The sequence below is a fragment of the Rhineura floridana genome, chromosome 2, assembly GCF_030035675.1.
Source record: "Rhineura floridana isolate rRhiFlo1 chromosome 2, rRhiFlo1.hap2, whole genome shotgun sequence".
In the NCBI taxonomy this organism is placed as follows: Eukaryota; Metazoa; Chordata; class Lepidosauria; order Squamata; family Rhineuridae; genus Rhineura; species Rhineura floridana.
In genome coordinates this window covers 112,513,335-112,538,972 of record NC_084481.1, presented here as the reverse complement: position 1 = coordinate 112,538,972, position 25,638 = coordinate 112,513,335, and the positions used below count along the sequence as shown (strand labels likewise).

General features: G+C 42.4%; 1 protein-coding gene across 5 annotated transcripts in view; it reads right to left on the bottom strand.

Moving 5' to 3' along the window:
* The window catches only part of KCNQ1 (potassium voltage-gated channel subfamily Q member 1), a 507,266-nt gene extending 505,123 nt beyond the window's left edge, over positions 1-2,143 (bottom strand). For all 5 annotated transcript variants that reach the window (XM_061610163.1, XM_061610164.1, XM_061610165.1 and 2 more), the window contains exon 1: positions 1,461-2,143. In XM_061610163.1, coding sequence (XP_061466147.1) covers positions 1,461-1,855 — 395 coding nt within the window. In that variant the 5' untranslated portion in view covers positions 1,856-2,143. The remainder of the gene's footprint in view (positions 1-1,460) is intronic.
* Positions 2,144-25,638: the final 23,495 nt, after the last annotated feature.

Sequence of the window (25,638 nt, the reverse complement as noted above, 5' to 3'; positions counted from 1 at the left end):
AAAGAAATGGCAGGTGGCAGAAAGGGTTAAACAACTTATCTCCCGTACTGCTTCTCAACTCTAAAAAGCTCCAGTCCCAAAACTGATTTTCGGGGGGGGGGGGGTCATCACACTTCTGTTATGAGAGTGTGCATGTGTGTGATGTGTAGTTAAGCTCCAGCTCAAATCATGAATCAAAAGGTGCTGACAGCAAACTGGTTTAAAGAATTTTCCCATGAACAACAGTGAGCTCTGGTACTGTAGCCAGCATAAGAAGTTCTCAGCACACAATGCCTTGCTTTGCTCAACTCATTATAAATGAATGGAACACAGAGAGAAGGTAAAGCATAGCTCATCACAGAGGGCCAGAGAGTGGATCTACATGGACATTTAGCACAGAGAAACCCACAGTGGTCCTTCTCATTGTGTGCAACAGGTGCACAGGGAAATCAGATGTTTCTAGGAACATATCTACAATTGCCATCTATTGGAGTTGTTTCATGCATACACACCACATATCATGACATTATTACTGGAAACAACCTCTCTGCACATGCACCTGTACACAAGGTGTACACAAGGTGGGGATCCCCTCACATACTTAAATGGATTTCTGTGTGGCAAGATGAATTTGGATAATTAGCTGTTACAGAAACAGATAAGGGAGTAGAAAAAAGAGGAAGACCAAACAAGAGATGGATTGATTCCATAAAGGAAGCCACAGACCTGAACTTACAAGCTCTGAACAAGGTGGTTTATAACAGATGCTATTGGAGGTCGCTGACTCATAGGGTCGCCATAAGTCGTAATCGACTTGAAGGCATATAACAACAGACACAGAGGATATACACTTAAGGTGCAATCCTCTCAATACTTTCCTGGGAGAAAACCCCACGGAAGACAGCGGGTCTCAATTCCGAGAAAATAGGCTTAGTGTTAATTATCGAATATGCATGTCGGGTTGAGTCAGCAAGAGAGTTATTTCTTAAGAGCTGCCTATGGTATATTGGCAACACAGGACGTACGCGGTGGATTCATTTAGGAAACATGGGCAGAGGATTCAGCAGCAGCCTCATTCCTACAGGATGATACTAGTCTAATCGGTGACTGGCTTTGTCCGTCAGGGTGCAATCCTAAGCATCCTTGGTAGGAAAAATCTCCTTAGTAAACAGGCATAGGAAAGGGCTGTCCATCTGTTGTGGGCGGGGCTGTAGGCAGCACATGAGCCGCGCGCACTTTGGCAGCTTGCGCAGGATCCTCGGGCATCGCAGCGCCTGGACCCTCACGCAAGCGAACCAACTCAGCCCGCCTTTTCTTGAACATCCCGGGGGCAGGAGCGGACGCGTGACCTTCCCCTCCTCTCCTCTTCCCTGCTCCTTGACCCCGTGGGCTGTCGCGGGCTCGTCAGGGAAGGGAAGAAAAGGGAGGGAGATGATTAGAAGTCGGCAGGAGCCGGCAAAAGCTGAGAACATTTGACTCACACAGTGAAGTGATAGATGAAGCACTTCCACCCGGTGGGTCTCTCCAAGAAGTTGTAGACTCTGCCTTGGATGTTGCTGCGGCTCAGCAGAGGTCTGCGGACGCTGTAGATGGAGACGCGCGGGTCTAAGCCGACAGGCGGGCGCGGATAGTCGCCGCTCATCACCACCGTCGCTTCCGCAGCCTCGCCGCAGCAGGACTGTTGCTGAGGCGCGCTGCCGGCGCCCTGGGGTCCTGTCGGCGCTGAGAGGGAGAACGGCGCGTAGTGAGCGCTGGGGGCGTTCTCGGCTAGCTCCAGAGCCGAGGGCTTCATGCTCCCTTTCCTGGACGTGACGGACAGGCGCCCCAAGCTCCACAGCTTCCTCTCCGCCTTGGGGGAGGAAGACGAGGACGACATAGTCCCGCGAAGAGAACGGAGCCGCGGTGAAGGAAACCAGAGGCGGTCGGAGGAATAGAGCAAGGAAGGCAACTGGGGAGGGAGGGGATGCTGCGCGAGACGAAAGCAGGCAGGCGAGCCCGATTGGGAGTCTCGGTCTCTTTCTTTCTCTCAACTCTCCCCCGCACAAGTCCTTGAGAGTTCTTGGCCCTGCCCACTCCGGGGGAGGGCTCCTCTGGGAAGGTCCCGGCTCTCCGCCTCACAACCAGCAACCACCCAAAAAGCCTGGGCAGTGCTGGGAACTGCCGGAGAAGGTTGCCGCTCTTCTCTTCCTCCTCCCCCCCCCGAGCAGGACTCTGTGCTTTTCACAGCTGTGTACCAAGCAGAAATTCGGCAGGTGCCGAAGTTGTATGATGATGGTTCATTATTTCTCATATTATCTTTGTTTATATCGAGCAGGCACTTGTACTGGAAGAAAATCCCTGCCGTGCCATCCAGAGGAACAGTCTAAATCAACGCTGTTGGTTACTTTGCTCCGTTTTATCCTCACAACAATTTTTTGAGGTGGGTTAGGCGGAGAGAGGACCATCCAGGGAGCTTTTGCAAATGGTGGGGCATAGGAAAGTGAGCGAGCTATCTGAGAAACATGAAGTCCCCAATTTAAATATCACCCCCTGCCTCAAACTCCCCATGACTGCAATCCTACATGTGTTTACTTACCTGGGAGTAAGCCTTATTGATTTCTTCTGAGTAGACATGTATAGGACTATGCTGAAAATGGCCTTAAGTACTTCTTTCAGCTCCAGTGTGTACCCTCTCTGCAATAAGAGGATATTAAGAATGACTAGTACCACCACCACCCCTTATCTTTCAGTGGGGAGCCTGTGATCTAGAGACCACATGCGACCCTCCAACCTCATTCTATGAGTTTTTTCTAAATGCCCCCCCTTTTCATATCATTTCAGAACAATTGGAAGTGGAAGTATTTTATTTGATAAAACATTTTAAGTGTTTTTCCTGGTTGTATGACTTGGGGAAAAGAAGGCCCCCCTGCTCCATCTGAGAACAAATTGGTAGGCTACTGCTGTGTGCATGCTCACACACACGTGTATAGCATGCTATAAGAAAAGAATCACTTTTACTTGCTTTCCAGAACAGTGCCTGTATTGGTCTGTTGTACTCAAAAAAAGTGATCTGTATATTTATTTGAGAGCAGCCCATCAAATCCAGTGGGATTTACTTCTAAATAGACCTGTAGGTGACTCCAAATTCTGATCTAAGGTAGCCATGGTGAAAAGGAAGCGGAGTGGTTTTTCTCCTGATTAGCTATCCAGGGTTTCTGGCTCTGTCATCAGCTCTGGCTCCACCCACTGTCAGTATGTGGCCTTTGGCAGATTCTCCCTAATGGAATGGGGGGGGGAGTTGCCCACACCTGCCTTACATGGTTGTGATGATTACTGAGATAATGTGTGTGTAGGACACTTGGCAGAGCACATTTTTTTAAAAAACATTGTAAATATCCTTGGCAGTGGCACTCAATTTTCTCCTTAGGGCAGGGCTGGAGAACCTTTCGCCCTCCAGATACATAGCTACGGAAGTGGTGGTCCATTGTTCCAATGTAGGCTACTGAGCTAGAGTCAGACAAATGGTCTGACAGTACAAGGCAGCTTCTTATGTTTTTCTGCACCTTCATTCTGCTGTTTGATTTGTTCTCAGTGTGATTCCTCTGCAACATATCAAGGAAGAATTTGTAGTTTGCCTTTTTAAGGCAGTGGATGCTCTCTTCTGAGAATCTGGAAAACAAAGCAGGGGTGCCCAGTTGCTTCTAAAAAGGCAAAAATTATGCTCAGACTGAACTCTAAAGTTGTTACCCCAGCCTACTACTTATACATAATACTGCAAAAAATTCTGATGCCTAGTTAAACCAAGCCCCCTCCCACGTCCAGACATTTACAATAAATCAATCAGATCCTGCTTTGAATGTAACTTAAGAATGAACTGTCAAAATAAACTAGTTTAGCAAGCTGTATGAATCAAAATTATCACAATTTTATGCAGTACTTGCATTATACTGTTTATCTACTGAAGACCTTTATGGTCTTCATTTTATTTCCTTTGTAGATTCTTAAAGTTCATGTAGCTGGTACAAATAAGAGAACTGCCAAGCAATGTAAATCTTACAGTAAAGGCTTACTTAAATAAACGCCCAAAGCACGGACAGTATTGCTGGTTTGCCTGAAATAAGGTTTTATCTTCTTGTTGGATAATTTTATGATGACATGATTTTTAAACACTAGTACCCTAAATGCACTGCAAAAAAGTCTATGTGGGGTAGCCCTTGAATTTGACTCAAACTCCCAACTGGTCCAAAATGCAGCAGTCAGATTAGTGGCTGGGGTTCCTTTTAGAACTCATATAACCTCCATTTTAAAACAGCTGTATTGGTTGCCAGTTCATTTCTGGACCCAATTTGAGGTGCTCACATTAATGTTTAAAGCCCTAAATGATTTAGGCTCCAAATATCTGAAAGACCACCTGCTTCCCTACAGACCCTCTCAGGTGTTAAGATCAGCAGGGGGAGCTGTCTTGGTAGTTCAGCCGCCCTCAGAGATTTGAGGGGTGGTAGCCTAGGAGACGGCATTTTCTAATTGATTCCTAGGTTGTGGAATTCCCTCCCCCCAACAGTGCATCTGGCACCTTTATTATATAGTTTTTGCTGTATGCTGAAGACGCACCTCTTTACCTTTGCCCTTGACACCTGAGATGTGCTTTCAGGAATCCCTCCTCCTCCATTCCAGTGACTGTAATTTGTTTTAGGAGGCAGTATGCTTCTAAATACCAGTTGCTGGAAACGCAGGAGGGCTCTTGTACTCAGGTTCTGCTTAGAGGCTTCCCATGGGCAATTGGTTGGCCACTGTGAGAACAGGATGCTGGACTAGATGAGCCTGATCCAGCAGCCTATTCCAGCAGACTTTTCTTATGTTAGCTGTTTTTATTATTGAATTTTAAATTGTTGGAACACGCCCTGAGACCTGCTGGTGAAGGACAGGTAATAAATCATAATAATAATAATAATAATAATAATAATAATAATAATAATAATAATAATAATCTGGCTCCTCCTCATTGCACACTTTCAGAAATATTTGCTTTTGTGGAACCCCTGCTTAGTTGGTTGTCATGCCAGGGTACGTGAGGATTTGGCAAAGCTGTAATGTATTTTAATGCTTCAAGCAATAGCTGCTTTTAAAAAGACAAATTGTTTTGCGCCTTAGATACAAGAGCTCATGTAGTCTAGTCCAGAAATAATTAGCTAACAAGGACTACTCCAAGAGCTAAAGGCGCAAATATCCTTTGATCAGAAATTCTGCTTTCCCGTTGAGCTCAATATAGAACTAGTTAAGAAGATCCTTTTCCATAGCTGTGCTGAGTTCAAGGGTTATACTGGTGCTTAGACAAAAATGTTGTGGCAAGATAAGGTGCTATATAAAGTTAAAAAACAAACTTGTTATTTTCAGTTCTATTCAAAGGCGCTTTGGAAGTTCTTCAAATGCTTTGTACGAGTGAGTATGACAGTTTCCTTCAGAGAAACAATGATTTAAAATGAATAATAATAATAATAATAATTTGTTATTATAATGATAGCACTTTTACAAGTCACTCTTAAAACTTACTAAGACAACACTTCAGGACTTCAAATTATGCCAGACAACTACTGTGCCAACAAATGTCACAAAACATGTTACTTCACAGTCACAGCAGCATTACACTGACATCACAAGCACACATTACTAGGGTAATTATTTAGGAGTGCCATGCCCGTGTGTGTGAAATCCTAATCTCACTTATCCTCATAATAGCTCTGTATGGAAGGAGAGGAAGTAGGCGGAGGGAGCCTAAGTTTAATAACTGTTTTAACTCTTATGGCTCCCTGCACCCCTGTCACTCACACACAAATCCTAGGATCTGTTTCTGGGGGGTGCATGCAGTGGGAGGAGAAGGGAGAATGTTCCATGGCACAAGCAGAAATCCTTGCACTGAGGGGACATGTTAGTTGAATACCACCCTCAGTCCCAACAATATTATCCACTAGAGCAATTGTTATATATGGAGAAAACTGCATTGTAGAATACCATATTAGAAATTTGGTGAAGGTGGTTAAGAGAATGAAGTCTTAGCCAAATAACTATTTTCTCAGCCTTGGCACCCCCTCCCCCTGTGATATGGGGACAGTAGTTCTTACCTACCTTAAGAGGGCTATACCGAGAGAATGCATATGTGAAATTCTTTGAACACGGTAGTACTGGAATCTAAAAGCTTAAAATGTAAGGGTTTGCTTTGCCTGATAAAAGGTTTTTGTTGCCTCTAAAACTCACAGACTACACAGTGATGGCCTAGCACAAGCTACCACCTTGCATATTGTGCATCACTTGGACCTGTGCTGTCAGACACAAGGAAAGTTGTTTGCTGGATTTGGATCAAAGTTATAAAACAAAGGGTGCGTTTGTCCTTGAGTTGTTTTATGGGTTATAATGACCGGTGAGGTAATGTGTCACTGTTGTCTCCACAACAAGAAGTTGCTTCTACTGCAATTTAACATTTATAGTTTGCACAAATAATATAAGTTACAGGGGAACAATCCATATGTGAAACACATTACTTTATTCACTGTAATGAACTACTAGTGATCTGATGTAGACACAGTCTAAAGAAATATCTGCAAGAATAATAGCACTGATTGCTCTGCTCCCCTATTTTCTCAAGGTTTGATGCAAAACTTTGTTTTGTTGCTGTAGATATGAAAGCTCCCATAATTTTTTTTACATTTTCATAAGGCTAGCAAAGTATAGCACTAGGTAACGAAACTAATTATACAGTTCTGCTAATACAGATAAGTACAGTAAATAATCAAGAAAGTATTAAAAATAATACTTGGGATCAAATCCCCAAGACATAATTCCAGAATAATGTAATTGAGGTCAATGGAATTATTCCAGACTAAGTGGTTTCAGAATGGCAATGATCCATTGCAGCCTAGAGTGGTGATACTGTTAATTACATAATAAGCATTTGGAATCCAGGAAATAATTGCTTTAATTATAAAGAGAGGTGGAATGTTATGTATAGTATGCAGTATCTTAAAATGCAACACTTATTTATATAATATGCTTCAATTCCTGCTTCCTTTTGCAGCATACAGTAAATATCCTTGTCCATATAAATCAGAAGCACTAAGTAGCTGTTTTAATACATTACATCAATGTTCCAGTGTCTCCATTTGTTACCTGTTGTCCTTTGTAAACAATCCAAGGTGCTTTTTCTTTTTTACCTATAATTCCAGAGTATATCAGTGCATATAGAATTGATTTTACACATCTACTCCAAACACGTGCAGAGAGATGTAACATGGCTAGGCCTCTATATGCATTCTTCAAGGCCATCAGCACAACAAAGAGGTAATACAGACAAGGGTGGGGTTGTCAGCACCTTATTGATGTGCTAGAGACTTCACGTTATCATATCCTTTCAGGCTTCCAGCACAGTCATGGAAAGGCAATGTCCCCTTGTCACCATCCCCATATCATGCTAGAGGCTTAGGACAGGGCTAGGAAACCACCCTCCAAATGTTGCTGGACTGCAATTCTCATCATCCTTAACCATCGGCCATTGTGGTTGGGGGTGATGGGAACTGGTGTCCAACAAAATCTGAAGGGCCAAAGGTTCCCCAGTTCTAGACTTGGAGCACGCAGTGCTTTTCTGTTCACATCTGGACTGGGTTATAGAATCCTTTTCAGATGTTGCAATCCAGTTTTGGCAAAGTGGAATGCAATTGTGCTCTCTGCCAAAACTTTTCAGTCCAGAACCAAGCTGTTGCTCATTTATATATACTTTCAGAGATATCTTCACATAAGGACTATTCCTGAAATAACCACTCATTTTGAGATTTTCTTCAGTGACAAGACAACAAAGCTAGGTTTCAGAATATGAAACCAGAGTTTAATAGTACCATAGATCCATTGTATGTTAGGGATATTTGTTTAGTATCACAAGACAGAGTCATATCTTTCATCTTTGCCAAACAAAGTGATCTACTGTATGTGTTTGAGGGAAATATTACATTGTACTTTCTTGCAGGCTTTTAGTTTTCATATTTCATTTTTCTTTATCTTATATATGATCTGGGCTGATGATATTTTGGCACATACTAGCAAAATATTAAAATATCCTCCATGGGACCTTGAAACTCCTGTCTCTCCTCATTAATTGTGCTTGGCCTTGAAACTGAATTTTTCATATCCATATCATGCCAATCAGCCATGCACAATTGTCAGCTATGTCTCTCAGAGGCAGTAGATAGCACTAGCAGCCAGCTGTCAGTTGAAGAGCATTCAGGAAGGCTTTTCTAGTCATTAGCTACCATTGAAGAAATGTCTGGTACCTGAGAAATTTGGAATTCTTGATTTGATTCTGAATTACTCTTCATAAACTAGTTGCAAAAATGTGCACATTAGTCAAAACTGCATACAAACATGTGCTTATTAGGAGAAATTTGCACCAAAATGTTGAGGAATTTTCATGAGGATTTAAAAAAAGAAATCCAAAAACTGCTGCAGAACTGACTTTAAGACTGAAAAAACTGAGAGAACTAAACCTGAGATATCCTTCCATCCCTACTTACTAGCAAATTCAGGTTGCACAATTATAGTTGATTGGGAGGTTTTGCACAACAAGCCCACTTCCCCAAAAGATCAGACTTTTTGTGATAAAGAAAGTGACAGGAAAATGCACTGGGAAGTGTAAGATAACACTTGTTCTGACACGGCATCATCAAAACTTACGTGTATGTATAGAGCGTTAAATACTAAAAGGTGGGAGCAGGCTGATTTCTCACCAAAAACACTCAAAAGAATAGTGCATACACATTTCCCCCCATACTTAGGTTCTACAAAAGCTATAAGTTTTTAAAGTGAAAGCAGGGGATCTTCCTTCCTTTTCCCTTTACCCTCCCCTTCCCTAATACTTCTTCAAAGCAGCAAGCAAGGGGAGCTACAATTTTCATTACTTGATGCAAAAGAGCCTTCAGTAACTTTAAAATACTGGATAGTGATAGCATGTCTCTAAATTGATACTGGAAGCAGGGTCTGAGCAGCTCTGCAATTGTGTTTGCCACAGGTATATTGGTACTCAGGTAAACATGTCTTTATTTATTTTATATCCCGCCCTTCCTCCCAGAAGGAGAACAGAGAGGCAAACAAAAACACTAAAAGCACTGTAAAGATCTTAAAAACGAAAGACTTTAAATCATATTAAAACAAAAGATCTTTAAAAACAAATTAAAGCAAAACATCTTAAAAACGTACTTGCAAAAATCTTGAAAAGCAATTCCACCACTGGCACAGACTGGGATAAGGTCTCTACTTAAAAGGCTTTTTGAAAGAGGAAGGTATTCAATAGGTGCCGAAAAGATAAGAGATGACACTTGTCTAATATTTAAGGGGAGGGAATTCCAAAGTGTCAGTGCCACAACAATAAAAGTCCACTGCCTAAGTTGTGCAGAATGGACCTCCCAATAAGATGGTATTGGCAGGAAGTCCTCACCTGCAGAGCACATTGATCAACTGCGTATATAAGGGCAAGATGATCTTTCAGGTATCCTGGTTCCAAGCTGTATAGAGCTTTGTACACCAAAACTAGAAGCTTGAACTTGGCCTGGTAGCTAATGGGCAGCTAGTGCAATTCTTTCAGCAGTGGGTAACATGTTGGTGATAGCCTCCCCAGTGAGCAGTCATTTTGCACCAGCTTCAGCTTCCAGACCAACCTCAAGGGCAGCCCTACATAGAGCTCATTACAGTAATCCAGCTTGGAGGTTACCAGTGCATGGACAACAGTGGTCAGGCTATCCTGTCCAGAAATGGCTGCAGCTGTCACACTAGCCAAAGCTGGTAAGCAGCACACCTAGCAACTGTGATCACCTGAGTCTCTAGCAACAAAGATGGATTCAGGAGCACCCCCGGACTGCTCTTTCAGAGGGAGTACAACCCCATCCATAGCAGGCAATTGACCAATTTTCTGAACTCGGGAACCACCAACCCACAGCACCTCCATCTTGCTAGGATTCAGACTCAGTTTATTGGTCCTCATGCAGCCCACCACTGAGTCCAGGCACTGGTCCAGGGCTTGCATGGCCTCTCCCAATTCAGATGTTACAGATCTCCTGATGACTGCTCCCAAGGGCCTTATGTAGATGATAAAAGCATTGGGAACAAGAGGGTATACTGGTGCACCCCACAGCACAACTGTCAGGTGGCCAAAAGACAATAATCCAATGCTATTCTCTGAAAATGACCCTGGAAATAGTAAAACAGTATAAAACAGTGCCACTGATACCCATCCTACTAAGCCGGCTCAGAAGGATACTATGGTCAAGGGTATAAAAAGCCACTGAGAGATCAAGCAAGAATAACAGGGTCACACTCTCCCTGTTCTTCTCTTGATAAAGGTAATGCATCAAGGCAACCTGATAATGTGTAATGTGTGAATGGTAGATTCCCATGTGGCCTCTTACATGTATACCTGGGATCTGGACAAATTAATGGAGGATAGAGATAACAAAGGCTACTAGACATCGGCCTTGTTCATTGGAACCAAGACTAGCTCTTACAGACAAACCATGGGCTGTAAACCATAGGAGGAAAGTTGGTTACAACTTGTGGTTAGTTTGAAGACAGCTAAACCATGAGCCTATGGGCAACTTGCTAAGACAAGCCATGGCTTAGCTCAGTGCAGCACAGTGGCAGCACAACTGGAGAGCAGAAAGGCCACAGCCTCCTCACTGGAAGCCTACACTCTTGCACTAAATCATGGTTTGGTTTAACTTGACGTGCAAATCAGGCCATGTAGTCTATTATTATTATTATTTATTTTATTTGTATCCCGCCCTTCCTCCCAGCAGAAGCCCAGGGCGGCAAACAAGGCACTAAAAACACTTTAAAACATCATAAAAACAAATCTTAAAATACATTAAGACAAAACAGCATTAAAAACATTTTAAAAACTTTTTAAAGGTTTAAAAACATTATTAAAAAACATATTAAGCAATTCTGACACAGACACAGACTGGGATAGCTCTCAACTTAAAAGGCTTGTTGAAAAAGAAAAGTCTTCAAAAGGCGCCAAAAAGATAGCAGAGATGGTGCCTGCCTAATATTCAAAGGGAGGGAATTCCACAGGGTAGGTGCTGCCACACTAAAGGTCCGTTTCCTATATTGTACAGAACGAACCTCCTGATAAGATGGTATCTGCAGGAGGCCCTCACCTGCAGAGCGCAGTGATCTACTGGGTATGTAAGGGATAAGACTGTCTTTCAGGTATCCTGGTCCTGAGATGTGTAGGGCTTTGTACACCAAAACTAGAACCTTGAACTGGGCCCGGTAACAAATGGGCAGCCAGTGCAATTCTTTCAGTAGCGGAATGACATGTTGGCAATACCCTGCTCCAGTGAGCAGTCTCACCGCCACATTTTGCACCAGCTGCAGCTTCCGGAATAACCTCAAGGGCAGCCCCATATACAGCGCATTACAGTAATCCAGCCTGGAGGTTACCAGTGCGTGGACAACAGTGGTCAGGCTATCCTGGTCCAGAAACAGCCACAGCTGTCTCACCAGCTGAAGCTGGTAAAAGGCACTCCTAGCCACTGAGGTCACCTGGGCCTCTAGTGACAAAGATGGATCCAGGAGCACCCCCAGGCTACAGACCTGCTCTTTCAGAGGGAGTACGGCCCCATCCAAAGCAGGCAACTGACCAATTATCCAAACTCAGGAACCACCAACCCATAGCGCCTCCATCTTGCTAGGATTCAGACTCAGTTTATTGGCCCTCATCCAGCCCACCACCGAGTCCAGGCAGCGGTCCAGGGCTTGCACGGCCTCTCCCGATCCAGATGTTACAGAGAAATAGAGCTGGGTATCATCAGCATACTGCTGACACCTCACCCCAAAGCTCCTGATGACTGCTCCCAAGGGCTTCATATAGATGTTAAACAGCATGGGGGACAATATGGTACCTGTGGCACCCCACAGCACAGCTGCCAGGGGGCCGAAAGACAGTCACCCAATGCTATTCTCTGAGAACAACCCTGGAGATAGGATCGGAACCACTGTAAAACAGTGCCTCCAATACCCATCTCACCAAGTCGGCCCAGAAGGATACCATGATCAATGGTATCAAAAGCCGCTGAGAGATCAAGTAAGAATAACAAGGTCGCACTCCCCCTGTCCTTCTTCCAATAAAGGTCATCCATCAGGGCGACCAAGGCCGATTCAGTCCCATAACAAGGCCGGAACCCAGACTGGGATGGGTCAAGATAATCTGTTTCATCCAAGAGTACTTGCAGTTGCTGTGCCACAACCCTCTCAATCACCTTCCCTAAAAAGGGAGTATTTGCAACCGGTCGGTAGTTGTCACAAACCAATGGGTCCAGGGTGGGCTTTTTCAGGAGTGGTCAAATCACAGCCTCTTTCAAGGTAGCTGGAACCACTCCCTCCCACAACAATGCATTGACCACACCCTGGATCCACTCGGTCAGACCCTCTTGGCAAGCTTTAATAAGCCAAGAGGGTCGAGAAGACACGTTGCTGGCTGCATCATCGCAAGCACCTTGTCTATGTCATCAGGCCACATCAACTGAAATCATTCCCAAGAAATTGCAACAGACGTAGCAGTGGACACTTCATTGGAGACTACAGTATATGTAGATGGGGCATCAAGACTGCTATAGAGGCGAGCAACTTTACCCTCAAAGTGCCTTGCAAACAATTCACAGTGGGCCTCCGAAGGGTCTAAGACTCCACTTCCTGGAGTTAATGTCAACAGACCCCTGACAATACGGAAAAGCTCCACCAGATGGCTACTTGAGGATGCGATGGAGGCAGAGAAGTGGGCCATCTTCGCTGCCCTCACTGCCACACAGTAGGCACGGTTATGATGTTTTACTCATGCCCGATCAGCCTCACAGCACGTCTTTCGCCACTTGCGCTCTAGCCGTCGCTCAGCCTGTTTCATTGCCCTTAGATCACTGGTGTACAAAGGTGCAAGCCGGGCTCCACAGTGTCGGAGAGGGCGCTCGGGGGCAGCCATGTCGAGAGCCCGACGTGCCTCGCTGTTCCACAGCGTGACAAGGGCTTCAACAGGGTCACCTGCTCTATCTACTGGGAACTCCACCAGGGCATTCAGGAATCCAGTGGATTCCATTTGTCTCCAGGGGCGAACTGTCAGGATCCCTCCTGCTGCCACCACTTGTCAGGTCCCTCCAGTCAGGATCCTGGTTTTTATTTGTTCTCTCACCAGCTCTAGCACAGATCTCGCAAGATCCCACTGCTAGGCAGCACCACCAGCCACTCCCTATTTCACAATATTGCCTTGAGACTTTGCCTTAGTCTCCTTCTGGCTTATTGTTACTTTGTGTCTGGGTGCACTTGCAGGCCACAACCCCCCTGTATCTTTGTGCCAATAAAGCATACAGCCCTGGGTTGCCCTGGATACTTGATGATACACTATCTCTTCACAGCTGCCACCATTTGATACTGTTTCTCGACCTTGGTAACTACCCTGCCCACCCTTCTGGTCTGTGAAAGCCCCAGCCAAGGATCAGGCTTTTGGTAAACCAAGAAAATATTTATTTATAAACACCAGGAAATAACAAGATTACTTAAGGTATATTTAACAAGCGTATGGTTTCATATATTGCGTTACTCTTTATGTTTCTCGTCATATATAATCTGCCTCATACCAGCCTAATACAATCCAACACACAACCAACTCCAACACACAACAACCGACAGAACTCCCACACTCCACCAACAGAACCTTTCTCAACTGTCAACCTCTCATTTATACCTTTAGTCACTCAAACGCTCAGCCAATCATATAGCATTCTCCAGCATTCTAGCCCATGTACTCCCCCCTCTCACTCACTCTAGTTACCACATTTACCCTACAAAACCTGCACTTACCATATTTACAGTAATATCTATATAAAGGGACATTACACGGACCATCTTAATCTGTCCACCCCCCCCTGCAGGGAAGGATTGGAGCCATAAGTCTAAACTTCACCAGGAAGTGATCTGACCATGACAATGGGGTGACATCCACCCCCACTATCTCCAGACCACCCCTTCCTTCATCTGGAGCAAAAACCAAGTCGAGGGTGCGCCTTGCCCTATGTGTTGGGCCAGTAACAACTTTAGACAGCCCCATGGTCGTCATGGAGACCATGAAGTCCCGAGCCAGAACACGAGAGGCAACCTCTGCATGAACATTGAAATCACCCAGCACTATTGTTCTGGTCTCCTCCAATATCACAGCCAAGACGACCTCCACCAGCTCAGTCAGAGAAGCTGCCAGACAGCAGTGTGCATGGTACACCAGCAGCAACCCTAGTTTACTGTCTCTTCAGCCCAACACCAGGTACAGGACCTCACAGCCAGCTCCAAGACAGAGTGGTTTCCTGGTGACAGAGATGGAAGTTCTGTAGACATCAGCAACTCCTCCTGCAGCCTGTGCTGGTGCTGCAGTGAGTATCCAGGTGGGCAAAGTTGGGTCAGATCAACTCCTCCAAACTCACCCACCTAGGTCTCAGTAATACACACCAAATTGGCACCATCCACAATCAAGTCATGGATGAGAGTGGTCATCTTATGTACTGATCTGGCGTTAAACAACAACACACACAGGCCAGTGGGCACAGCAGATGAGCAACGAGGAACCAATCCATGAGAGAATGGGAAGCAAGAAACAAGGTACAGGTAGCCTTGCCTTCACCTTCTATGGTAATTCACCACCTCCCTATGGCTATATTTCCCTCTGTCCGTAATCACTGAAATTGGGGTGGCATCACCCATGTTCCTCCGTGCTAAGACTCCTCCTAAATACCTAATATGGGCCCAACACGAGCCCACCAACAATGCCTGCCGGAGCTAATTATCCCAGTAGACCTCTGCAAGGATTGGGAACAGTCACACACATTCAAACTTACTCACACAGGGCCCATCTACTCCCCCTCCTGTCTCACACCCAGGGAGGGCCAGCCTTCTGCCCAGTTAGACTCTCACTCTGAAGGCATCTGGCAACTTTATCCTATCATTCAGTTCACTGCACAGGCTCCCACCCTGTGCAGGAACTACACATGCACCACACGCCCTCCCCACCACCAATCTCCTCTTGAATGGTTTAACAGAAAACAAATTAAGAAATACAAAACAAGAAAAAGTAATAGAAGGGGGTAGCGCCCTCGCCCTCGGGACTCCCTAAGGGGCTCCCCAAGGGCAGCTGGGCTTTTATGCCTCCTGGCCCAGCCAGCAGCTGTTGCAAGGGGCTGCGAGATTAACTGCAGCCTCCCTCTGGAGCAGGGGCCAGACAGGGGGTCCCAGTCCTTGCAGCACTTACCAGGGACTTCAGCTGTCTAGACAGACAGCAGCCCAAAGGAGCTAGTAGCCAACACCCAGATGCCAGATACTCACTCCCAGGGCAGGTCTTCTTCAGTCCCCTCGTGCTGCAGCTGTTGTAGTTGATAGTCTTTGATTAATTGGTTAACTAAATTTGGTTAATTGTTGTAAACCGCCCAGAGAGCTTCAGCTATGAGGCGGTATATAAATGCAATAAATAAATAAATAAATATGGTATGAATCAGTATGGCTCTTGTGTACTGAGGATTCACACCTGTCACTCACATTTTACATGTTTGCTGCAAGAAACACTACTATATCCATGACAAATAGATTGCTATGTAAAGTATAGAGCTACACTCAGTCCAACCATAGCCAGGGCTTCACTCCTCTATGTACGCAGATACTTGTACCATAGCATCTGTCAAAATTATTCCTTAAGAATAAAAATATCTAGTATTGTACAAATCCTTTAGCATTACAATATGCAAACTTTTTTGTTTTCGTTTCAGAGAATCTTTAAATAAATTAGAAATTCTTTCCTCTTTCCCTGACTTTTGCTTGTTCCATAGGTGTTTGGAAAGCAACCAAAACCCCATGGGTAGTTTCTATACGTACTAGTAAAAGTACTATGATTTGACTTCGCCCTACCAGTCAACAGATCCATCTAGAGAAGGAACTAGGGTCTTGAAAAAGTTAGCCAACTGTCATGAAAATAATCATTATAAAGTGAAATTATGGACAAAGAATTTCCCAACAATTAGGGGAATCATTCTGAGAACAAGAGCAAGCAAAGACAAAAATGTACAGGGAGTGGGTGAGACATTATACATGAACTTCAGAAGACAGTGTTCTGGTTTCTGAGGCATAGTTAGAACACTTTGCTCCAAAACAAAGCAAAGAATCTGCCAGAGAAAGTTCTGACTTCTTAAATCTGCAAGTATGGAAGATGCTTGCAGCCAGAGATTTTGTTGGTGATTCTGAATGAATGTGAGTTTTATTCAATGGTAGCTTTGTATTTGCAGAAAGTATTTTCATTGTTGCAAGGAAAGAAATCCATTTTTCATTTATTGCTTTCCTACTTACTGCACTCCTTGGTGCGATATCCTATACTGTTTGAAAAGGGACCCAACCCCTCTGCAACAGGTAAAGAAATTGATGGAAATTATTATTATTATTATGTATTACATTTGTATACCACCCCATAGCCGAAGCTCTCTGGGCAGTTTACAACAATTAAAAACATTAAAAACAAATATACACATTTAAAAACACTTAAAAAAAACAATTTAAAAACACATGCTAAAATGCCTGGGAGAAGAGGAAAGAGGAAATTGGGTACTCTGCCTTGCACAAGCAGAAGTGCTTTCGTGCATGAGCGGTTCTGCTTTGGGTCTCAGTTCCTCCTACTTCTAGCATTCAACTCTCCCCAACTTCCTTGCAGCATATAGTTTCATTTAACTTGTTCTGAGGAACCCACATTTACCAGCCAGGGCCAGCCTTTCCATTAGGCAGTGGGGATCAAGGTCTGCCTCAGGCAGAAGATTTTGAAGTTCTGGCAAAATGCAATAAACTATCATTTATTTTGGCTGAAGTTTCATGCAGACATAAAACTAAGCTCAATAAACACCAGAATTTATTTCTCAGAACACATGCATAGAATTGGACTGCAACCTTATGATTATAATAGGGAGATGCTTACCAGATTGTGCGAAGGTTAGCTTAGGAGCATCAGATGAGCCCTTCTGAATCAGATCAAAGGTCTATCTAGTCCAACATCCCGTTCCCCACAGAAGCCAACCAGATACCTCTAGGACATCCATAAGCAGAATCTGAAGGTAATAGACCTCTCCCATTCTTGCTCCCCTGCAACTGGTATTCAGTGACACATTTCCTCTAAATCTAGGGATTCCATAAGGCCTAATCATTCTTTGATAGATCTGTCCTCTTTTAATTGGCCTAATCCCATTAAAAGCCATCAATCGTGCCGGGGAAGGGTGACTTAGCCTGTGCCTGCTTTTGAGACGGGCTCCTGCCTCAAAAGAAGCTTATTCAGATATATCAGTCAGATTTTTTTTTTTTTTGACTGATTAAACTTCTCCCGGGTAGGGAGAAACGAAGAGATTAACCTCAAAGCCTATTTTTGTTGGGACGACCAGATCTCATTAATTTATGGGACGAGGTCCAGCCGACGAAGGTGGGACGGATTTTCAACAACAAGCTCTATCTGATAAAGCGAACGTTCATCTTATCTTCTAAGAGAGAACGCACTAACAGGCAAGCACCCTTCTTTCTATATTTTTCTTTTACTTGACTTAAATTGTTGCTGTTTAAAAGAGATTTGCCAGATTGATCGGTTTTTGACATCTCACTGGGGAGCCATAACTTCTCTCTGCTACTCACTAATTAATAGCTTATCTCTGTTTTTGTTGCAAAAAGCTGTCCTGGATTTGCATTCTAAAGATATACACAGAAGAGGGATTTCTATTCCAGATTTTTATTTTGAAGAATATTATATTGTCTGAGACTACTCTCTTTTTGGTCTATTTTATTTTGACGAATCTGTTTCCTGACGACCGCCATTAATTGTTTTGATCCTGGGAACTGCATTTTGTTTACTTAAGCATGGAGAGATAAGGCTGTCTGCTCTGTTTATACTGTGATGTCACCAAGTTTGGAGTATTAACCCAATTGTTGCTGAAATAAGAAGTGGTTTTCCTATATTTTTCTTTTAAAATGGCAATTAAGAAAGTGGCTGAGAATCTGGAAATAACTATGTTTCAGAAAATAATGGATGAGATTGAGATAACGAAACAAAACCTGCGACAGGGTTGTAAGGAGCTGAAAATTGAATTGAGTAAAATGAAGCAGGAGATTAAAGATATAGGGGTCCCTGTGAGAGAGGTGACCCTGGAAGGGGTCCCTGTGAGAGAGGAGACCCCGGAGATTGGAACAAACGTGGAACAGGAAAAAGATTTGGAGTCTATGGACTTTAGAAACAAAATCTATTGTTTGGAGACACAGGAGATTAAAGACATAGGGGTCCTTGTGAGAGAGGAGACCCTGGAGACTGGAACAGGGGTCCCTGTGAGAGAGGAGACCCTGGAGACTGGAACAGGGGTCCCTGTGAGAGAGGAGATCCCGGAGATTGGAACAAACGTGGAACAGGAACAAGATTTGGAGTCTATGGACTTTAGAAATAAAATCTATTGTTTGGAACTCAATGTTATCTCTGAAGAAATTAATGAAGATTCTAGAGATAAAGTTATCAATGGCATGGATAATCTTCTGGACTGGAATGATGTGATGGAGCCCAATATAGAGAAAATCTATGGAATTAACTGCAGCCATGTGACAATGGAAAAACTTTCAAGAGATGACCCAGTGTATTTTGAAAAAAAGAACAGAGATATGATTTTACAGCAGTATTTCAGCAACCTATTCAGAATGGATGGCAAGAAAATATTTGGGATAGAGGTAATTCCCATCAGACTCTTACTATATGACTATGGCTTTGACAGCAAGATTATTATGGAATACTGATAATGGAAGATTGGATACTGAAATTACTGGACTTAACAAGACTACTGAAGATGGAAGATGGAAAATGGAACTAATAGGGATAATAGAACAATGGCTACTGAAATTACTGAACCTAACAGATTCTGATGTGATGGATTAATTGAAATGTTTATTTTGACTATGGTTATGACAATAAGATTATCATAATTAGTAATGAGATGGATTAATCGATATGCTTATCTGGAAAAAAAAATTGATAGATATATTTCTTAAAGAATTGAAACCTCTCTTTGACTTTTTGTGGAAAGAATAAAGTAATGTTTATGAGATTTGATGATTAAGTAAGATAACTACTGGAGGAAAGTGATTTTATAATATGACTTAAGAGACAGGATTGTTATATATTATAGACTTATAACTGATTTGATCTTTGACAAATGGGAAGTCAATATTTTACTTTTTATTTTTTATTTTTGTTTTTTTTTTCTTTTTTTCTTTTTGTTTAACTATTTTTGATTTTGTTTTTTTGTCTTTGAATGTTTTATGATTTCGTCTTGTATGTTTTATGAAAATCTGAATAAAAATTATTGAAAAAAAAAAATCGTGCCCATCACTACATCTTGTGGCAAGGAATTTCTTATATTAATAATATAGGGAGGGTGCACACATGCATGCCCTTTCATATGTCCTGAACCAACTGTCAATCAATTTCATTGGATGACCCTGAGCTCTAGCAATATGAGAGAAATTTATTTCTATCCACTTTCTCTGCACAATGTATAATTTTATAAACCTCTTTATCACGTCCCTCCTTAATCATCTTTTTAAAAAGCTTTTAAAAACCCAAACAGAGAGGAGGAGTTCCATCTCATGGTTATTTTTTCCACTTTTTCCAGCTCTGCAGTATTGTTTTCAGGTGGGGAATTGTATACAGTATTCAAAATGTGGCTGAACTATAATTTGTATAATATCATTATGATATTGCCAGTTTTATTTTTCAGTCCCCTTTCTAATAACCCCTAGAACAGAATTTCCTTTTTCATAGCTGACACACACCGAGTTGCTGTTTTCATTTAGCTACCCAACATGACCCCAAGTTAGTCAACTTTTTTAGTTAGTCACTACCAGTTAAAACCCTTGTCCATGTACGATACATGTGAAGTTAGCTTTTGTCTGTTGTTTGCCCAAATTTGCATCAGTTTACACTTACTTTGATTCTCATTTGCCATTTTATTGCCCATTCACTTCATTTGGAGAGATGCTTTCAGATCTGCTCATAATTTTCAGCATCCTAAATAATTTGGTGTTATCCACAAACTTGGCTATTTCCCTGCCCATATCATCTTCATGTTTGCCATTTGCAGCATAGCTCACATTGCCATTCTGAGCAAATGAGGAAAGGTCCAACAAAGATGACTGGTTTACTGGATGCTGATGTCATAATGGCTAGTCCTTTATCCTGTATTGAGACAGGCTTTTCAGTTTAGTTCAAATCATCTTCTTCTGTACGAGGCTGAAACTGACTTCACTGCTATGTTAAAGTTTAACAAGAATTCATTACATGTTGAAATTAATTACATGGAATGCTCCTTTGGAAAAACTATATTCTGCAGCAACACCAATTTGGAATTCTCTTCTCTTATTTCATCCTGCTTGGCTGCATGTTATCTCCACCCTGCACTTCACCTTATTGACTGACTGATTGATTGCATGACTGAGATATTTAATTTAATTTCCAATAATAGTGGAAGCAAGAGCAGCAGTTGAGGGAATAGGAAGCAAAATCCACTTCTAATGTTGTGTCCTCTGGTTATGTCATCAGTCTTGGAGGATGAAATACAGCAAACTGAGCTGTCAATTCTGAGTTGAACCTTGGGAGAACATTCATTCATTAGATTTATATTCCGCCTTTCCTCCCAAAAGGAACCCAGGACAACATTAAGCAGGGCCACACTAGAGAGGACCATAGAGATGAGTACCCACAATTAAACTTGTCATATCAGTTTTGTAACAATTCATCCAATTTCCTGGACCTCCAGAGGAAGCAAAATCATGGACAGTCATCACATATGGTCCTGAACCTGCAAAGTCTCTACAGATTTGACTTTTACTTAATAGAACTGACTGTGAAAATGGAAATGGGCTGCCTTCAAGTCAATCCCGACTTATGATGACCCTATGAATAGGGTTTTCATGGTAAGCAGTATTCAGAGGTGGTTTACCATTGCCATGCTCTGAAGCTGACAGACAGTGACTGGCCCAAGGTCACCCAATGAGCTTCATGGCTATGTGAGGATACAAACCCTGATCGCCCAGGCAATAGTCCAACACTCTAACCACTATGCCACACTGGCTGTCTTAGAACTTACTGTAGTCCATCAGTAAAAATACAGATTGTTTCTGTCTTTTACTTACTTTATATTAACACTGTAATAGCCTGCTCCTGTTTGTGTTTACTTGGAAGTAAGTACTGCTTAGTTAAATGGGACTTACTCCTAGATACGTATGCATAGAGCAGTCCAAACTATAGGAAGCCAATGTTATTTCACCCTCTTCCAAACTCTGTTCAGGAGCAAAACAAGCCTTTAAAATAGAGTTTGACTTACATCACCCTTTTTACCAGTGTAATTTGCATGGGTTGTTCGGTCACTTGACTAAGCTGAATGGAGTTTGGAATAAAGGTAAGTCTCCCCCCTGCCCCCCCCGAATGCCCTTTTTTGGGGACTTACCCTGGCTTTGGCTCAGCTGGCTTTGAGCCCCAGCTGAGCCAGGATGGAGGACTTATGTCAACAAAACGATGTTTGAGCTGGGATAAGGTACTTCAGCCGCTCAGCCAGAGATCTGCCTATTCCAGACTCTGCTTATCCCAGTGGATATTAGGTTTGGATTGCTCCCTTTGATTCAGAATTAGTGAAAAATCATCACTAAGAGATAACTGTAGTGCAATCACTGCAGTGTAATCATTCAGTGTAAACACTGCAATGCAATCTATTCTGCATTTTTGTCTGTTAGACATTTTATTGTAATTGTCAAGATTATACCATCGATATCTTACTCCTGCTACTGTCCTGTCTACACTTGGTTCAGGATGAGTCATAACACTATATATCGCTGTGATTATGGAAGACGTTACTGCCAGCAATCCACATTATGTACATAACAATGTACTGCCAGTTTCTTCTTTACAGTCCACATCTCTTAAACCTCACCCTCTTGGATCTACACTATTAATTTTTTATTCTCTTGAATTTCTCACCATTGCTACACAGAGTCCAATTCCACTGGATGTCAGGAAGCAGGCTGGCAATGACAGACTAAATAGCTTTGGAGGTCGAGGGTGAGATGACTCCAGGTCATGGGCCAAGAAATTTCCTTGAAGCATCAGATCGGCAGAAAGAAGTTATCTAAGACTAGTACCCTGACAGCTTGCCAAGGTAATACGTTTCATTCATGGGAGCTGGAAGGGTCAGGAACAGGCAATCCAAAGGCTAGTTAGGGTGGAGTGAAGGAAGAAGAGCAAAGTAGGCTGTATTGTTTTATTATCCTGCTGTTTTCTTCTGTATTATGTTTTTACATTGTTACTGTAACCCACTTGGGGATTACTTTTAGTAATGGAGAATGGGTAAGAAGTATTTTAAATGAAATAAAAACAAAACAAAATAAATGGTTCAGTTGTAATCGTGAGAAAAATCCAGAGCGCCCATTCATCACTTTGACAAGAGAAGGCACTGTACCAAGAACTTTAAGTTAACTTTCAGTTGTTAGGTAAATAGCCAAAGAAATGGGCCAACCCTGGGATTCCCAAGGATCACTTTGTGATATGTGGCAAACATATTACCAGGTTGCTGCAGAATGCTGTGCAGGTTTGCTCAGTAAAGAAAAAATGCAATCACCTGTATAATACTGGATCATACCAGCCCTCTCCAGATGTTCTTAATTGGTATATATGGAGGCCAAACAAGAGATGGATTGATTCCATAAAGGAAGCCATAGACCTAAACTTACAAGATCCGAACAGGGTGGTTCACGACAGATGCTCTTGGAGGTCGCTGATTCATAGGATCGCCATCAACATGAAGACACATAACAACAACAACATGGAGGTATGGGACCAAGCAAGCCACACACTCCATTCCTAATCTTCCCACACTGAGTAGGAAGGTCGAAGGGGAATTGTAAGTCCATCCAGTGGGACACGCGTACAGTTCTTCCCATGATCAGAAACAAAGCCAGCTCCAGTTTTCTGGGGCCCTTGGGCACAGGGTATCAGTGGACCTTTGTCCCCTCCCTTTCTTCCTCAAGCCACATTTCTCCTCCCTAGTTGCCCCACTCCTTTCAAAGAAAACAAATCTTCACCAATATTGCAACCCCCTCTTATAAAATAAAAATACAACTGTGCTGAGATATAAGGAGGCATTCTAGAATTAAGCTTAGAACCCCTTATTGCCACGTGGCGCTCTTATATCAGAGCACCAGGGCAAGCCAAAGACAGAATAGTAGATGAAAGACTGCCCTTTTAAGCAAATACTAAGTTAAAATTTCATTTCTCAAAAAAAAGACATTCACAATAATTTAGCTACCATTCTTTATGTTAAGTGTGTTTAGTGTACAAAAATGATACTAAAGGATACTTCCACATCACAGGGCTTACATGCAGAGAAACCTTCAGATACCATAGACCTATATAAACACAGATGCCACACAATACTCCAGCGTGCCTCAGTCCATCAGAAAACCTCATAAAAGTATCTAATAAGAGGAGTCACCTTTGATGTCTAGTGCAGGATCAACACGCAGCACTGGTGAAGATTTAATGCACTTAGTACTACTAATATAATGCTTTGTATGAAGGACTGAAAAAAGGGCTTTTCTAGAGACAAACTATTAGTCTCTGAACATGCTGTGTTACCCCCAGGCATCATAAATGTTCAAGTTTCTAAGTTAAAGAGACGTGATAACTAGGACCTCCTGCTGGACCTACTTTCAAATCCCTGCTTAGGCATGAGGCTTAGTGGGTGACCTTGGGCCAGTAACTGTCTCTCAGTCTAACCTACTTCACAGGGGTGTTGAGAGCAGGGCCGGTGCTATCATTAGGCCAACTAGGCAGCCGCCTAGGGCGCAGACCTCAGAGGGATGCAGTACTGACCTTTGAGGGGCACAGTTTTATACAGATTAGTTTTTTTAACCCTTGTAAAAAATGCAACTGACAATTTATATATTTAATTTTAAGATAAATACCACAACAGTGCTATGGAATATAATTAATTATAAAGTGTTATGAAAAAATATGTTAGTCATATTGAACAAATGACAATGATTGTATGTTATGCTGATGTAATCAAACCATCAGATAATGAGATGTCTGAGCCTGAGGTTATCATAAGAGAACATTTCTTGGGATTTGTTCCACTAAAGGAGACTACAGGTGCCTTTATGACAGAAACTCTTCTTGGACAGTTTGAACAAATGGGATTACCAATTGAGAATATGCGTGGTCAAGGTTATGATAATGGGAGTAACATGAAAGGCAAAGAAAATGGTGTACAAAAGAGAGTCCTGGACATAAACCCACGTGCCTTTTTTGTGCCCTGCAATGCACACTCTTTAAACTTGGTAGTCAATGATGCTGCTAAGTGTTGTCCGGAAGCAACTAGTTTCTTCAGTTTGGTTCAACAGATCTATAATTATTTATCTGCGACTTCCGGGAAGTGGTGCTGGCTGGTGGTTGTCTCTGAGGGAGCTCTGCCTCAGAGGAAGCTTTTTTCAGGTTAAAAGTCAGCCAAGAGGAATCTTGGACTGGCTCAAATGTTCTCCAAGGTACAGGAGAACCGATCAGATCTTCCACAAGACTTCGTTGAGCTGTCGGCGGCTGGAATTGATCAGGAAATTCCTGAGATAAGAAGGCAAGCCGATCGGCTGAAGACGGAGTCAGGATTTTCACGCAAGCTGGACTGGAATGAAGCGAAGCGTTTTTTCTTTTCTTAAAAAAAAAAAACGTTCTTAACCAGCGAGCCCACTTCTGCCTAAACCTTATCATTTGGCTTAAATTACTGCAATAAAAGGGATTTGTTTATGAATCAGCAATTGAGAAACCTGGGTGAGTCATACTTTTTCTCTTTTAAATATAATTAAGGAAGAAAGAAAATATAAACAACTTATTTACTTTTCTACGACAAAAAGCTGGCTTGAATTTGGACTTTTAAAGTTTAAAAACGGATGAGAGGTAATTATTATATTTTGGACTATTTTTCTCTTTGGACTATTTCTTGTTGGATGAATCCGCTGCTCGTATATGCTACTAATTGTTTAGTCTTGGCAACCAGAATTGTTTTGCATTCTTGGATGCAGATAAGGACTGTGTTGTGCTGGCTGGATTCCAATTACAGGCCTGGAATATTAACTCTTCTTTTTGGTGGAGGGAAAAAAAGAAGAAATAGACTGCCCTTAGGTTCTGAAACAGTGATTAATTTTAGAAATTAAAGGCCTCTTTTTGAAAATGACAACTAAAAAAACAACTAAGGCCCAGGGGCGAAGAGGTTCTATTGATACACAGGAAGAGGATATACCCCCAGAAATGTTTCAAAAAATAATGGAAGGGATTAATGCTATAAAACAGGAAATTAAACAGGAAATGAAAATTGAATTGACAGATATAAAAGACTATATTAAAACACAAGTGGATGAGATTAAAGGGACAATTGGGCAAATAAAGGAGGATGCAAAAAATACTAAAGAAAAGGTACAAACCTTGGAGAATAGAACAGATATACTAAATCTGGAACTAGAAAAAAATTTGGACTATTTAGCTATGACTGAAATGAGAAATAAAGAGCATTG